General features: G+C 42.5%; 1 protein-coding gene across 11 annotated transcripts in view; it reads right to left on the bottom strand.

Moving 5' to 3' along the window:
- ANKRD44 (ankyrin repeat domain 44) overlaps positions 1 to 13800 on the bottom strand; it is a 151922-nt gene that overhangs the window by 82150 nt on the left and 55972 nt on the right. For 6 of the 11 annotated variants that reach the window (XM_081202651.1, XM_081202660.1, XM_081202655.1 and 3 more), the window contains exons 1-2: positions 10761 to 10910; positions 6478 to 6561 (exon numbers count right to left, since the gene is read on the bottom strand). In XM_081202651.1, coding sequence (XP_081058777.1) covers positions 6478 to 6561; positions 10761 to 10895 — 219 coding nt within the window. In that variant the 5' untranslated portion in view covers positions 10896 to 10910. Of the gene's footprint in view, positions 1 to 6477; positions 6562 to 10760; positions 10911 to 10963; positions 11012 to 13800 lie in introns of those variants that run through there. The other 5 variants (XM_081202657.1, XM_081202659.1, XM_081202653.1 and 2 more) reach the window with 2 other exon arrangements.

Raw genomic sequence — 13800 nt, 5'->3', positions numbered from 1 at the left:
AAGCTGCTAATAGCGCTAATCCTTCAATGGGCTTGCTTCGCAAGATGAAAAAAACCACTAGACGAAGAGAATCACAGAACGGATTCTTTTCGTCTTGCAAGGCACCACTGTACAGGGATTGCCAGCAGACGGTCATCAAACTTTGTTTTGCTTCACCCTCTACTGCTTCCGGTCAGGGTGCCCCAAGTGTGAAGATGGGGCAATTGCTGCCGCCTACAGAGTTGGCTCTAGGACTTGAGGGGGTAGGGGTCTTTATGTTAGGCACACAAGACAGAGATTTCTATCATGCCACTTCTGAACTCCTTCGATCCTCCATGCAGTGTGAATATGGCAGCATTCTTGGGACAGCATTGGGTCTTTTGTAAAGATGGGCAAATTTGTCAATTGGGGTTTCAGTTTCTCATTTTCCAACCTTATGCACGTTTCCACACCAGTTGGCATTTTTTCTAAGGCCTCATGGAAATTCATTTCTCATACCATACACATTTTTGTATGCAATTTTGCTTAATACACAAGTGTTTAATGCATTTGTTTATATGTTTTTTTCACCTCATTTTCCTTTCACGTTAACTTTGGCTGATATCAAATCCAGATCTGCTCTTTTCTTTTTTTTTAGAAGATATTTATTAAAATTTTCAAGATATTACAAAATGAAAAAAGAAAAAAGAAAGAAAAATACAAAATAAAAAACAGTTAAAAACAACTCAATCTTTCCATTACTTATTTTTCATTAGCTTGTTTCCCGGACCTCCTCGCGCCTCCCTTTTTTTGTATTCCAGTTCAGTTTGTTAGTTCAGCAAATCCTTCCCCTCCTTGTTTATCCTAGTCTTTAATCTTAAAATATTGTAACATTAAATTTTTACTTATTAGTAATCCATTTTTCATATTCCCTTATAGTATTACAGCTAAAAACCACTTAATTTCTATCCAACATCATTCTAACATTCATTAATTTTACAGTATTTCTGTAAATAGTCTTTAAACTTTTTCCATTCTTCTTCCACTGACTCTTCTCCCTGGTCTCGGATTCTGCCAGTCATTTCCGCCAATTCCATATAGTCCATCACCTTCATCTGCCATTCTTCAAGGGTGGGTAAATCTTGTGTCTTCCAGTACTTTGCAATAAGTATTCTTGCTGCTGTTGTGGCGTACATAAAGAAAGTTCTATCCTTCTTTGACACCAATTGGCCAACTATGCCCAGGAGAAAGGCCTCTGGTTTCTTCAGGAAGGTATATTTAAATACCTTTTTCATTTCATTATATATCATCTCCCAGAAAGCCTTAATCCTTGGGCACGTCCACCAAAGGTGAAAGAATGTACCTTCAGTTTCTTTACATTTCCAACATTTATTGTCAGGCAAGTGATAGATTTTTGCAAGCTTGACTGGTGTCATGTACCACCTGTATATCATTTTCATAATATTCTCTCTTAAAGCATTACATACCGTAAACTTCATACCTGTGGTCCATAACTGTTCCCAGTCAGCCATCATAATGTTATGTCCAACATCTTGTGCCCATTTAATCATAGCAGATTTCACAGTTTCATCCTGAGTATTCCATTTCAACAGCACGTTATACATCCTTGACAAAATCTTAGTTTTGGGATCCAACAGTTCTGTTTCCAATTTTGATTTTTCCACCTGGAATCCAATTTTTTTGTCCAAATTGTATGCCTCCATTATTTGATAATAATGAAGCCAATCTCGCACTTTGTTTTTTAATTTTTCAAAACTCTGCAATTTCAATTTGTCTCCCTCTTGTTCCAAAATTTCCCAATATTTCGGCCATTTGGCCTCCATATTGAGCTTTTTCTGAGCCTTCGCTTCCATCGGTGACAACCACCTTGGGGTTTTATTTTCAAATAAATCCTTATATCTTATCCAGACATTAAACAATGCTTTCCTGACAATGTGATTTTTGAATGCTTTATGTGCTTTGACCTTGTCATACCATAAATATGCATGCCATCCAAATACATTATTAAAGCCTTCTAAGTCCAAGATGTCTGTGTTTTCAAGAAGCAGCCATTCTTTCAACCAGCAAAAGGCTGCTGATTCATAATAAAGTTTAAGGTCTGGCAGGGCAAATCCGCCTCTTTCCTTTGCATCCGTTAATATTTTAAATTTTATTCTAGGCTTCTTGCCCTGCCAGACAAATCTAGAGATATCTCTCTGCCACTTCTTGAAACAGTCCATTTTGTCCAAAATAGATCTGCTCTTTTTGGGCCTCTTGCACTTTTGCAGATGGGATAACAGATTTGTATGCAATATTTTGCTCACAATACAGCCTTTTCACTTTATGACTTAAAACTGTAGAAGTCAGAGATCCAATGGGGGGGGCATTTTTTTATAGGCTTTTTACATTTTGTAATTCAGGTTGCCCCCTGACCAACTTTTGATTAGTCACACCAGATTGGCTCCCTTCTGACCACTTATGAAAGCGGGATCTACATTGAAGGAAACGAGAGTAAGATGTGTGGGATATACAGCAGTGATATTTAAATTTATCATGAATACTGTATTTCCCTATGAGTAAAGGAGACTTTGCTTCCATATCCATGAACCTCCTAGCATTCATCCACACCGGGTCTCGTTTTTTAAGTAGTAATGATCAGCATTAGCTAGAGCACAAAATTTCAAGCGTTTGCCAAAAGGTTTCTGCAATTATCTGCATCTCACTCTCCACCTGTATTCCACCTAGACATAATGATAATTATGGTAGCAGAATGGTAATTATGAAGGGAAAGGCAGCAAGCAGAAGAGAAATAACCGCTTATGAAGCAGTGCGCAAGTAGACATGATTTCTGGATAAACCTTTGTTGCTGTTGATTTAGGCAAGGTTCTACAGCATGGTGCCTTTGTGACAATGGTTTTGGCTCCAGGGTTTGGGGAGGCAAGATGGGCAAGATGTCCTCAAACAGATGCCTCCCTAAGTGAGCCCAGCTCCTCCTTGCTGTTGTCTGTTTGGGAGCTTCGGGAGAGGGCAAAATGAGTGGAAGTTGCTGCTCCTTCTTCTTGTTCCTTCTACTGTGAACTCACTTGGAGGAGACAGGTGTGCAGGCAGCAACAGTATGGAGAAGGAACGACAGAGCCAGGGGCCCCGAAGGGTTGGCAGTGGGTCTCCTGCTGAGGTGTGGGCCTTAGCTGGTGCCCAACAATACCCACACCTGATGCCAACCCTGCTGTGCAAGGAGAAAGGCTCTCCTGAAAGCAGTTGGTGGCTACAACAAGCAGCAGGAGATATTGATGTCTAGGTCTGCCACACTGTCTTGCTCTCGCTATTAATTTCGTGCAAAAATTATAAAGGACAACCAACAAGTAAGATCCTGCTGGATCAGCCCAAAGTCCAATCTAGTCCATGGCCAAGCAGTCAATGGTTCGTTCCATAAACTCAGTTCTGTGCATGCACGTTTACTCTGAGGGTTGCAAAACTTCAGGCATTCAGTAGCCACCAGAACCCAAAAAAGTTAAGTCTGGCAGCTGGGAAGCTGCTTTCCCCCTTCTCTAGAATACCTCACAATCTCCAAAATAGTGCAAACATTTTCCTTCCAGCATAAGAAGGTGATTCCACCAGATAAATGACCCCCCCCCCACATACAAAAAGGTCTAAAACAACAGAAGGAAGGACTGCACATGTTGTTAGTGTAAGTAGAGCCATGTTTCAAGTATACAGTCCTTTAAAAAACGAACAAAAAAGGCCTGTCCAGGACAATAGATACCATTAAACAAGGCTAAATATATAGTTGTTGAAGGAAGAGGCAGGATTAATTTATCTCTTGGCCTCGCTGAACTTTTCCATTGTTCTGTCTCAAGACTGATGCATCACAATGACTATTTTTCTTGCTGACAATAAACAGTAGTGAAAAGCAGTTCATGAAAAACAGCATTTGTACACTTTCTTCTTCTGAAAGGTAGGCAAGTCTTTGATTAGCCCTGCGCCTAACTGTCTAATTGTTTAATTAGAACAGTAATATGTGCAAAGACGATCAGTCCTGCCATTGTTTCAAGCAAGGTGTCAACAAACCAAGAGAATTTCCAAAATGGAGATTTCTCGATGTCGTTTTTAAAATTAGCTGTAGAACGAGAAACTCTAAAGTTACTAGCTAAATGGCTACTTCATTATTTTCATTTTTCCAGTCACGGCTGGGGAAAATAAACCTAAAGCTGGCACAGTCCACAAAACTATATTGAGGTGGCAATTTTCAGGGCACAGCCAACAACAAAAATCATTTTGTGATGACGAGTTGGGAACTAATCACAAGAATGCTCCAACACATGAATTGTGTTTTGGTGGTTGGCTTCCATCAAAATGGCTCAAACTCACCACCTCTCATACATTGTTCTGCATGCCAAAGAGCGGCATTGCCAGTTTGACACATCCAAGAAACTGAATGAGCAGCCACTACATGCACACAAAATACCTAATGTGTTCTCTCAAAAACACAAAATGTTTTTTTGAACTTGCATACACTCTGCACCTTTAAAGCACATTTCTCCCCACAAAAAATTCAGGGCACTGTAGTTTGATATAAAAGGCTGATGAGAATTGTAACTCTGTGAGGGGGAGACTAAAGCGCCAGAATTCTTTGAGGGAAATAATTTGTTTTAAAGCTATGGTGCACGTGCAGTCTATGTCAGACTGGGAAAACAACAGATCAGAAAATTGGGTCTGTGATACTGATAAAGAAGGTTAATGTAGCCATGAAGCATTGGTTCTTTAAGATATAGGACGAGATGTGGTTTAATTAGGCTAGCTGGCAGCCTTCACAAAGTCAGGGAGTCTATTTAGCTGGCTCCCTGAACTATCCACAATATTTAGGTTGGGCACAAGACAATAATGCTCTACAAAACTCGATAACAGGAATTCAAAACTTCCTTGTAGCTGTGGGCAGTGGGCCAGTGAAGCCACATGCAGGAACAGTGTGTTTACAATAACGAGTGGACAGATAAGAAATCAGCAATGCCATAAACGAAAAACCAGCATCTCATTTCTCCTCAGTAAGAAAAATGGAGCAATCGCCGTCTTAACTGTATGAACGAAGCAAGTGGTTTTCCAAACCCCAACAAGTATGTCGCCGAAGGAGAAGTCTGTTTTATGTCCACATACGGTAATATTTTTAACCCATGCAAGCAGATTAGGGAGAATAAGAAAGAATTCTGCTCCAATTTCCCCAAGGCAGTCATGCACATTAAGCAGCAAACATGACAATGGCCACTCTAAAGAACCAAAACGACACACCACAATTATATTGTAGTTTTAAACCGTACAACAGTTCTTCATCGGTTAAAGCAACAGCAGCCTTTTCTCACATGGCTTGAAATGACAAAGTTTTATTCTGTGGTGGCCTGGCTGCCAGGAACTTGGGAACCTCACCGTGGAATTTAAACAACTGGATCGTCCCACTCACCTGTCTGATCCAGGAGAAAAGCTCCCCAACCCTGCTTTACTAGACTATCAGGAAAATTGTGCAGAAAATTCCTCACAGAGAGGAAAGCAGAAAACCAGTAAAAACAGATCACAGGTGACAGTCAGAGCCAGACACATGAAAATGGACGAAAATGATCATCTCATCTTACACTTTCTAACAGGGCTGTTGCTAGACTTGGAATTTGAAAATCATGACTTAAAAAATAATAATTAGACAATTGCATTTTTCAGCTGCTGGTTAAGTACAACAGCTAAGTCTCTCTCTCTGGCCAACACCAGTGGGAGAATTTCATACCACTTGGGATTATTCCTTAGGCAAGCCACTCCTACATAAATCTCTCCACTTAAAAAAAGCAGGGAAGGAAGAATTGCCATAGCTTGTCTTTGGCATCTGTCTGTCTCAAGAGACAATGGAGTCTGCCTTTGGGGGTGAAGTCAAACTGTTGCACTGCCAGCACCAAAGTGACTTTTCAAAGTGTGCAAGCCAGGGCAGTGCGTATGGAGATCCTGGCCTGCCCAGACAACAAGACCCTCACCCCACCCCGCTCGGCCTTGCTGGTGCGGTCCAAAGGAAAGCACAGCGATACGCTTAACAGCAGCTTGGCTGCAGGAGTTGCCAGAAGGAGGCATACAAGATGTCATCCAACCATCTTAGGGACTCCACTCCGAATTTGTGTAGAATTTACTCTTTTCTTCTCCCAAAGATGTCCCACAAGGCAGAAGAGGATGAGGATCAGAGTTTTCCTTCTCCTAGATAAGCTACCTTCTCAGATTGACGAGCCTCATCTGCCCCTCACTTCTCTCTGCAGCACGTGCAGAAACCACCTGCTTGACTGTTGGTCCCATTAGCTATTAAGGTATAAATGTGATCCCAAGTGTACTTTATTGGGGACGCGGCCCAAATCTTGAGAATAGGCCTCTAGACTTTGGGTAGAGGAAAGACAAAGTTCCTCTGCACCTCAAAACAAAATATGAATCAGCATTTCTGCTGGTCAAATCTCGTAAGACGAGGTTTTTTTGGTGGGGGGATTAGACACAGTCACTTACCAGAGCATTGACATCTTCTGTTTTGTAGATCAACATACGTATCTCATCAGGATCACCATTGAAAATTGCTTGGACCAGCGGGGGCTAGAAGAGATAAAAAATAAGAGAAGGGGGAATGATTTAATGTCAAACCCATTACATGCTCCAAGATATTTCCAGCCATGTTAAGCGTCGTATTTACACTAGACTGCCCTGAAATCTAAATCTACTGCCCGCTAGTCGGTTGAGGATTGGGGGCATTAAATCCTGCTGCTTTGGCCACACACCCCTGTTTCCTGCAAGGGAAAGAGGCGGGCAGCCAACACAGGATTTAAGCTGCTCTTCCGCCCATCAGATGGCATGGTTTTGATATGGCCTGGTTTATTTACCGTATTTTTCGCTCTATAAGACGCACTTTTCCCCTCCTAAAAAGTAAGGGGAGATGTGTGTGCGTCTTATGGAGTGAATGCTGCGCGAAGCCTCTTCAGCGCAGCGGGAGCATTCCTCCCACTGCACTGAAGAGGCTTTCTGTTGCTTTCGCTGAAGCCAGAACTGCAAGAGGGATTGTTGCGCAGCAATCCCTCTTGCTGTTCTGGCTTCAGGGATAGCCGTGCAAAGCCTCTTCCAACAACATTTGATTCAGAATATTATTTCTTTTCTTTTCCTCCTCTAAAAACTAGGTGCGTCTTATGGTCAGGTGCATCTTATAGAGCAAAAAATACGGTATATACTGCTTTTTAGTGCAAATCCTTCCCCCCAAAAAAGCAGTGGGCAACATTGTACCATAATAATACAAAATAAATATACAATGAAAGTGCAAAACATACAATACATCAATGGAAACAATAGGACATTGCAAGTGACATCAACTGATGGTTGGGTGGCTTGGGGGAAATGGTCTTGTGAACCAACTTGAACCCTCGAACAGGCCAAGATTGACATACACCAACAACCCTCTATGCGCTACTATCTCAGCTGCTAACAATGGTTCTTTATAACTGCCTGCTAGATTTCTGAAAACTGGTCAACATCCTTCCACAATCTATGCACTCTGAATACCATATTCTCCTGGCTGTCTGCTAACAAAGGCCAGAGAAGGGAGGGTGATTTTGCACTGGAGTAAGAAAGGGGGCACTTGAACCCATAGCCTGTCCCCGGAGAAAAAGCAGCCTTTGCCTTTGCACAACACACAATGTTCATATGTTTCTATGCAGTGGAAGGGCGCTTGGGAAACTGACATCATTGCTGTCACATTCATGGAATCTAGGATATAGTGTGAATGGCTAAAGCAGGAAATAATTAAGCAGCTGGTTCTTCAGTAGTTGGAAAATATTACTGATGAGACTGAAAGAAACATCTGCTCCGAGAGTTCACCATAAGCTGCCCCTTTCAGTCTATATTTAGAGGCGAGATCTATCCGTGGTTCTTAACATCCTTTAAACTTATTTTAAAGCATGATCATAAAGCAGAGGTGGGGAACTGGCTGGGGCGCCAGATCCTTATCTCCATTCACCCCCGAGGACCAAGTCTGGCACATGGGCAAAGCCACCCACATACCATTTCACCTCCTGCCCTAATGACATCAGGTAACATATTTTTGCCTACAGGTGAAACTCGGAAAAGTAGAATATCGTGGAAAAGTTCATTTATTTCAGTAATTCGACTTAAGAGGTGAAACTAATATATGAGATAGACTCATGACATGCAAAGCGAGATATGTCAAGCCTTTATTTGTTATAATTGTGATGATCATGGCGTACAGCTGATGAAAATCCCAAATTAACAATCTTAGAAAATTAGAATATTAAATGAAATCAGCAAAACAAGGACTGCAAATAGAGCAATATTGGACCTCTGAGAAGTCGAAGCATGCATATGTGCTCAGTACTTGGTTTGGGCCCCTTTTGCATCAATTACTGCCTCAATGCGGCGTGGCATGGATGCTATCAGCCTGTGGCACTGCTGAGGTGTTATGGAAGACCAGGAAGACCATAGCAGCCTTCAGCTCTTCTGCATTGCTCGGTCTCATGTCTCTCATCTTTCTCTTGGCAATGCCCCATTGATTCTCTATGGGGTTCAGGTCAGGTGAGTTTGCTGGCCAATCAAGCACAGTAATCCCATGGGCACTGAACCAGGTTTTGATACTTTTGGCAGTGTGGGCAGGTGCCAAAGTCCTGCTGGAAAATGAAGTCAGCATCCCCATAAAGCTCGTCTGCGGAAGGAAGCATCAAGTGCTCCAAAATCTCCTGGTAGATGGCTGCGTTGACCCTGGACTTAATGAAGCACAGTGGACCAACACCAGCTGATGACATGGCTCCCCAATACTCTTTTCTGATGAGAGCAGCTTTTGCATCTCATTTGAAAACCAAGGACCCAGAGTCTGGAGGAAGAATGGAGAGGCACACAATGCCAGATGCTTGAAGTCCAGTTTGAAGTTTCCACAGTCTGTGTTGATTTGGGGATACAGTGGTACCTTGGGTTACATACCCTTCAGGTTACATACGCTTCAGGTTACACACTCCGCTAACCCAGAAATATTGCTTCAGGTTAAGAACTTTGCTTCAGGATGAGAACAAAAATCGGGCTCCGGCGGCATGGCGGCAGCGGGAGGCCCCATTAGCTAAAGTGGTGCTTCAGGTTAAGAACAGTTTCAGGTTAAGTACGGACCTCCGGAACGAATTAAGTACTTAACCTGAGGTAACACTGTATTCTAATTTTCTGAGTTTCACCTGTATGCCGTTTGACACCAAGTGCTTCCCAAGCACTAACTATCAGCTGATGGTTGGCCCTTTGGAAGCCTTGTATGCAGCACTTCCCCATGACCAGCTGACAATCAGTGCTGTGCTACACCTTTTTTAAAATAAACAATTTGATGCTTGAGACACACTTCGTAACAGGCAAATATCTCCCCCCATTCTATCAGATCTGGCCAGTATTACCCAGGGATGTAAAATGTATTATTAAAGTCATCTAATATAGTGGATCACTGAAGTCACCTTGGTACCTGAGTGTCCTGATATCTTCTGGGGAGTCCCTCCTTAAAGTCCCACCTTTGGGTGTTACACATTACTTGGTGACACCGGACAGGGCCTTCTCTGTGACGGCACCCCACTTGTGGAATGCCCTCCCATCTGATATTTGCTTGGCAATAACCTTATTCAGTTTGGTGCCTGGTTAAAACCTGATTATTTACTCAAGCTGCTTGTAACTGTTCATCTCACCGCTTAACTTGCAATGGCTGTCACTTGCATTTCAGGAGTAGCACTGACCCCCTAATCTAAAACCACAAATTGGCTAACAGGGAGCATGATGTTCATCGCTTAGTTGCTGACGCATCCTTTACACATACACAAAAGCCTTTAAGCCCTTAAATAGCAAGCCTAATAATAAGACCTCATAATAATAGGTCTTGAAGCCCTATAAATAACATTATAGATCTTCAGTCAGGTTGCTCAGTATGCTAGAGGTGTACACTGAGTAAATACAGATTTTCCCCTTCGGCTTTCTGAGCTAATGTTGGCCAGAAGCTTGGCTTCAAAATGGCTCATTTCCATTTTTCTGTGTATAACCAGACTCCTGCCCTCAGGATTGCTAATGTTTCCAGGTGAAACAGAGGCCAATTCCTGCGCTCTCCCCCTGGAACCTGGCCATTCTCCGACCACAGAAAATTGCAACAACTGAGCTGTGTGTGTTTTGACAACAAGACGGACCTACATTTTTCAAACCAAGTGGGTGGGGTTCTGAAAATAGGCATTTTTGAAATGTGTGTGCCACTTCTGAAAAGGAGAAAGAGCAGAGATGAATTTCCCTTCCAACTCACTCTTTTTCATGGTGGCAATTCCAACCCTCTCCCATAGTTTATGGTAGTTCAATAGGCGAAGGGGGGAATGTGATTATGATCCACTCTTCAAATATCATCTCCAATTCTAAAATCTGCAAGTGTGGGGGCGGGGGGGCGGACCTCATAAATTTCAAAGAAAATATTTTAGGGCAGTTAATTCCAAACTTTTAACAACAGAGAGAGAGAGATTTATTTGACATGATTTATATACCAACTTGGTTGTGAAGCGGTTCACACGCCAAAATTGAAATTATCAAGAAAGCACAGTGAAAATCAGGTATTTATAAAGCATTCGAGACGAATTAGAATCCGAAGTACAGTACAGTAACCAAAAACAGAACTAAGCAGCTTTGGGAGGATGTCATTCTGAACAGAGAAAAGGGGAGGAGGAAGGAGGGGGCGTTTAATCCTTCTACCTCCAGCTTCTTTTTTCGCTTCAAATCTGCACCACAACATTATCCACCTTACAGAAGCAAAATGTCAGCTCAGGGGAGGGTGGAGAGATTTTGAGGGGAGAAGTCGCAAGCAGGGAAAATCTCTCTCTCACACATACACACAGCACCCCCTGCCCCCAGAAGAAAATGGCTGGGGACACCATACATGGTTTTGGGCTCATGAGAACCTTTAACTGTACAATTTATTTTTTAAAATACAACCCAGGTTTACCTGGGAAATGAATGGGCTAACTACACCTAACATGCCCAGCTTGTTTAACCTGTATTTTGCCCCTTTCCTTGCCAGGCCTCACCATCCACAACCAGCACTCTGGGACTCCAATATCCCCAGAGTCCACCCATAGCCTTCCCTGGGTAACTACAAATAGCATTTTAAATTGCATAGGATTTTCCAGTATGCCCCAGAGCAACGCAACAGTGGTCGCCCTGAGGCACTGTGGATTTTTTTTTAATTAAAAAAATGGCTATCTACCAATGTCACCAGGTAAGCCCACAGCCAAAGCCCACCCCCAAAAGCGGTCCATGTCAATTCTGCTCTTCCGACAGCTGGATAATGAAAAGCAGAACATTTATGGCCCAGGCACTTTAAGGAGTAAAACTCAGCATCTCTCCCCACCCACAATTTCTTGTTTCCCAGGCAGGGGAATGATCCACCAAGTATTATCAGCAAACACAATATAAACAACCTTGACGATGACAACAACACAACACTCCGCTTTCCTCCTTCTTGAGTTATCCAGTCTTTTGGCCTTGAGAATCATTATCTTCTCACTGACACTTTTCTTCGTCAGGAAAATGTTTCACTGGACATTTTGGCTGGCCTTTCCTCACAAGATTTCCCAACCCTTTTTTTATTTTAAAGCCACCAGCTTTGTTAATCTCTTGCTAATCTCTTTTAAAGCTACCAGCCTTATTAGGAGCTTCGAAGGATGACGGAAACAGAATCCAAAAGGAAAAGGAAATAAAAGGACACTAGAGCATGAAAATCTAGTTTCCAAACTCTTACTTAAATGCACAAACACACACACCCCTCCAGAAACCTGTTTTTTTAATCATTCGTCCTGCTTGGCTTGCAAAAAGCTTACACAGGGGTTAGACTACATCTGATCTCTATTAAGTAGTCGTGTACAATCATGTTCATTGTGAGATTGTTGTAGATTTAAAAAGAAAAAAAGATAATGGGGTCTAGCCAACTAAGCCCTACTCATCGAGTAGACCCACTGAAATTAATAGGCCTAAATTAGTCATGCCCAGAGACTTCAATAGGCCTACTCTGACTAGGCCTAGCAGTAGCTAGAACCCTGAGTTGCAGGATGTCTGAAATGTTAATGTATTATAGGATTTCCCCTCATTTTTGCATTTGTTGTATATTTTTCTATAATGCAAGCTGCTTGGAAAGCTTCGGGTGACCAGTGAACTAATAAGTTTTGTGTTGTTTAGTTGTGTCCGACTCTTTGTGACCCCATGAACCAGAGCACGCCAGGCACTCCTGTCTTAATAAGTTTAGTCAATATAAATAAATAAACCCTAACAGTTTCGTTTGCCAAAACACTCTGATTCAGCAGCCAACACGAGGCAGGCTAATAGGGAGAAAATGAATGCAATGCAATGTTCAGGAGCTAAAGATGAGGAGGGGTGCTGAGGTAATGGATCCTTGAAAGTGTCTCTGTAAAACTTTGGATGGTACGGAGAGTTTAAAGGAAAGGCAAGTTGAAGTGAATAAGAGAGTTGTGATACACAGCACATCACATCAATCTTGCCTTCTTCACAAGTGCAGACTATTGCAGTTAACTACGGTGCATTGTGCTGCGTCTATTAACACGATCTGGAAACCTCTCTGTCTCTCTCTCCCCTCCACCTCCTCTCTTTAAAGGGTAGGATGTAAACATTTTGCTCTCTAGTGACCCACTAAAAGCCAACAAGAACATTTTCCACTTGCTTTGCCAGATGCAGGAGAGGCAGTGCAGTCTGAAGGCATAAGAAATCTCCTCGGCAAGGCCCGTTTGCACTGAAATCCCCCTGTGGTCAAGTTGGCTTTCATCTGCTGGGTTTAAAAGCACGTCGGCTGAGAAAGTCTCTTGGGAAATAGGACCGATGGCAAAAAAAGGCTTTAACTTCCCTAATCCTGGGCTTCCTGTTGTTATAAAAATGTGTTGCTCTAACTCGCAAGCGGTCCCCCCCCCCCCAGCGAAATCTGCAAACTCAGGCGAGATTCATTTACACAAATCGGGAATACGGGACGCTGTTTCGGAGGTTTTATTCATTTACTGGGGCAGGAAATCCCAGACCATTTCAGCCACTTTCGCTCCTTTCCATTAATGGTGTGCTCCTGCTGCCAACTCCATCCTGTTTCCTTTTCCACAGTAGTAATAACTATGGGTTGCAGCTGGCCAGAGCAGCACTTGTGCCAAGGGGGTCTCCTATTCCTCCTCACCATTCCAAGTCCCTCCAACCCCCCCGAAAAAATGAGCACAGACAATTTCCGCAAACATCCAGTCTTTTCAAGAGGGCACAGGGAGAAGAGAAGGGAATATATCTTGTACCATTTCTGACACGACCCTGTAGTATTCAATTAAATTGCCAATTATATCAAGATGAACATGAACATGAGGGACACATTATCTAGGGACTTTTCATTTATTGTAAGCCTACTGAATCTTGGATATAATTTATATGTATAGGTATTATTATTATTATTATTATTATTATTATTATTATTATTATGACTTTTTTCAGCCGGAACTCGACAGAACTTAGTTCTGGCACCTCTCAGTTGGGCGCCATTGCCATTATAAGAGAACAAGGGAGGTGTTCATGGTGAATTCCAGCACCTCTTTTTCAATAAAAATAGCACTGATTGTTATTAGTATTCATTAAAGTTATATCTATACAGTGGTACCTCTGGATGCGAACGGGATCCATTCTGGAACCCCGTTCGCATCCTGAAGCGAATGTAAGACGCGACTGTGCATGCACGTGACGTCATTTGAGCATTTGTGCATGCGCGAGTGGCAAAACCCATAAGTAATGCGCTCCGTTACTTCCGGG

The sequence above is a fragment of the Podarcis bocagei genome (genome assembly GCF_964188305.1).
Source record: "Podarcis bocagei genome assembly, chromosome: 1".
NCBI lineage: Eukaryota > Metazoa > Chordata > Lepidosauria > Squamata > Lacertidae > Podarcis > Podarcis bocagei.
Note: the sequence above shows the minus strand (reverse complement) of the source record. Positions and strands in the feature narration are given on the sequence as shown.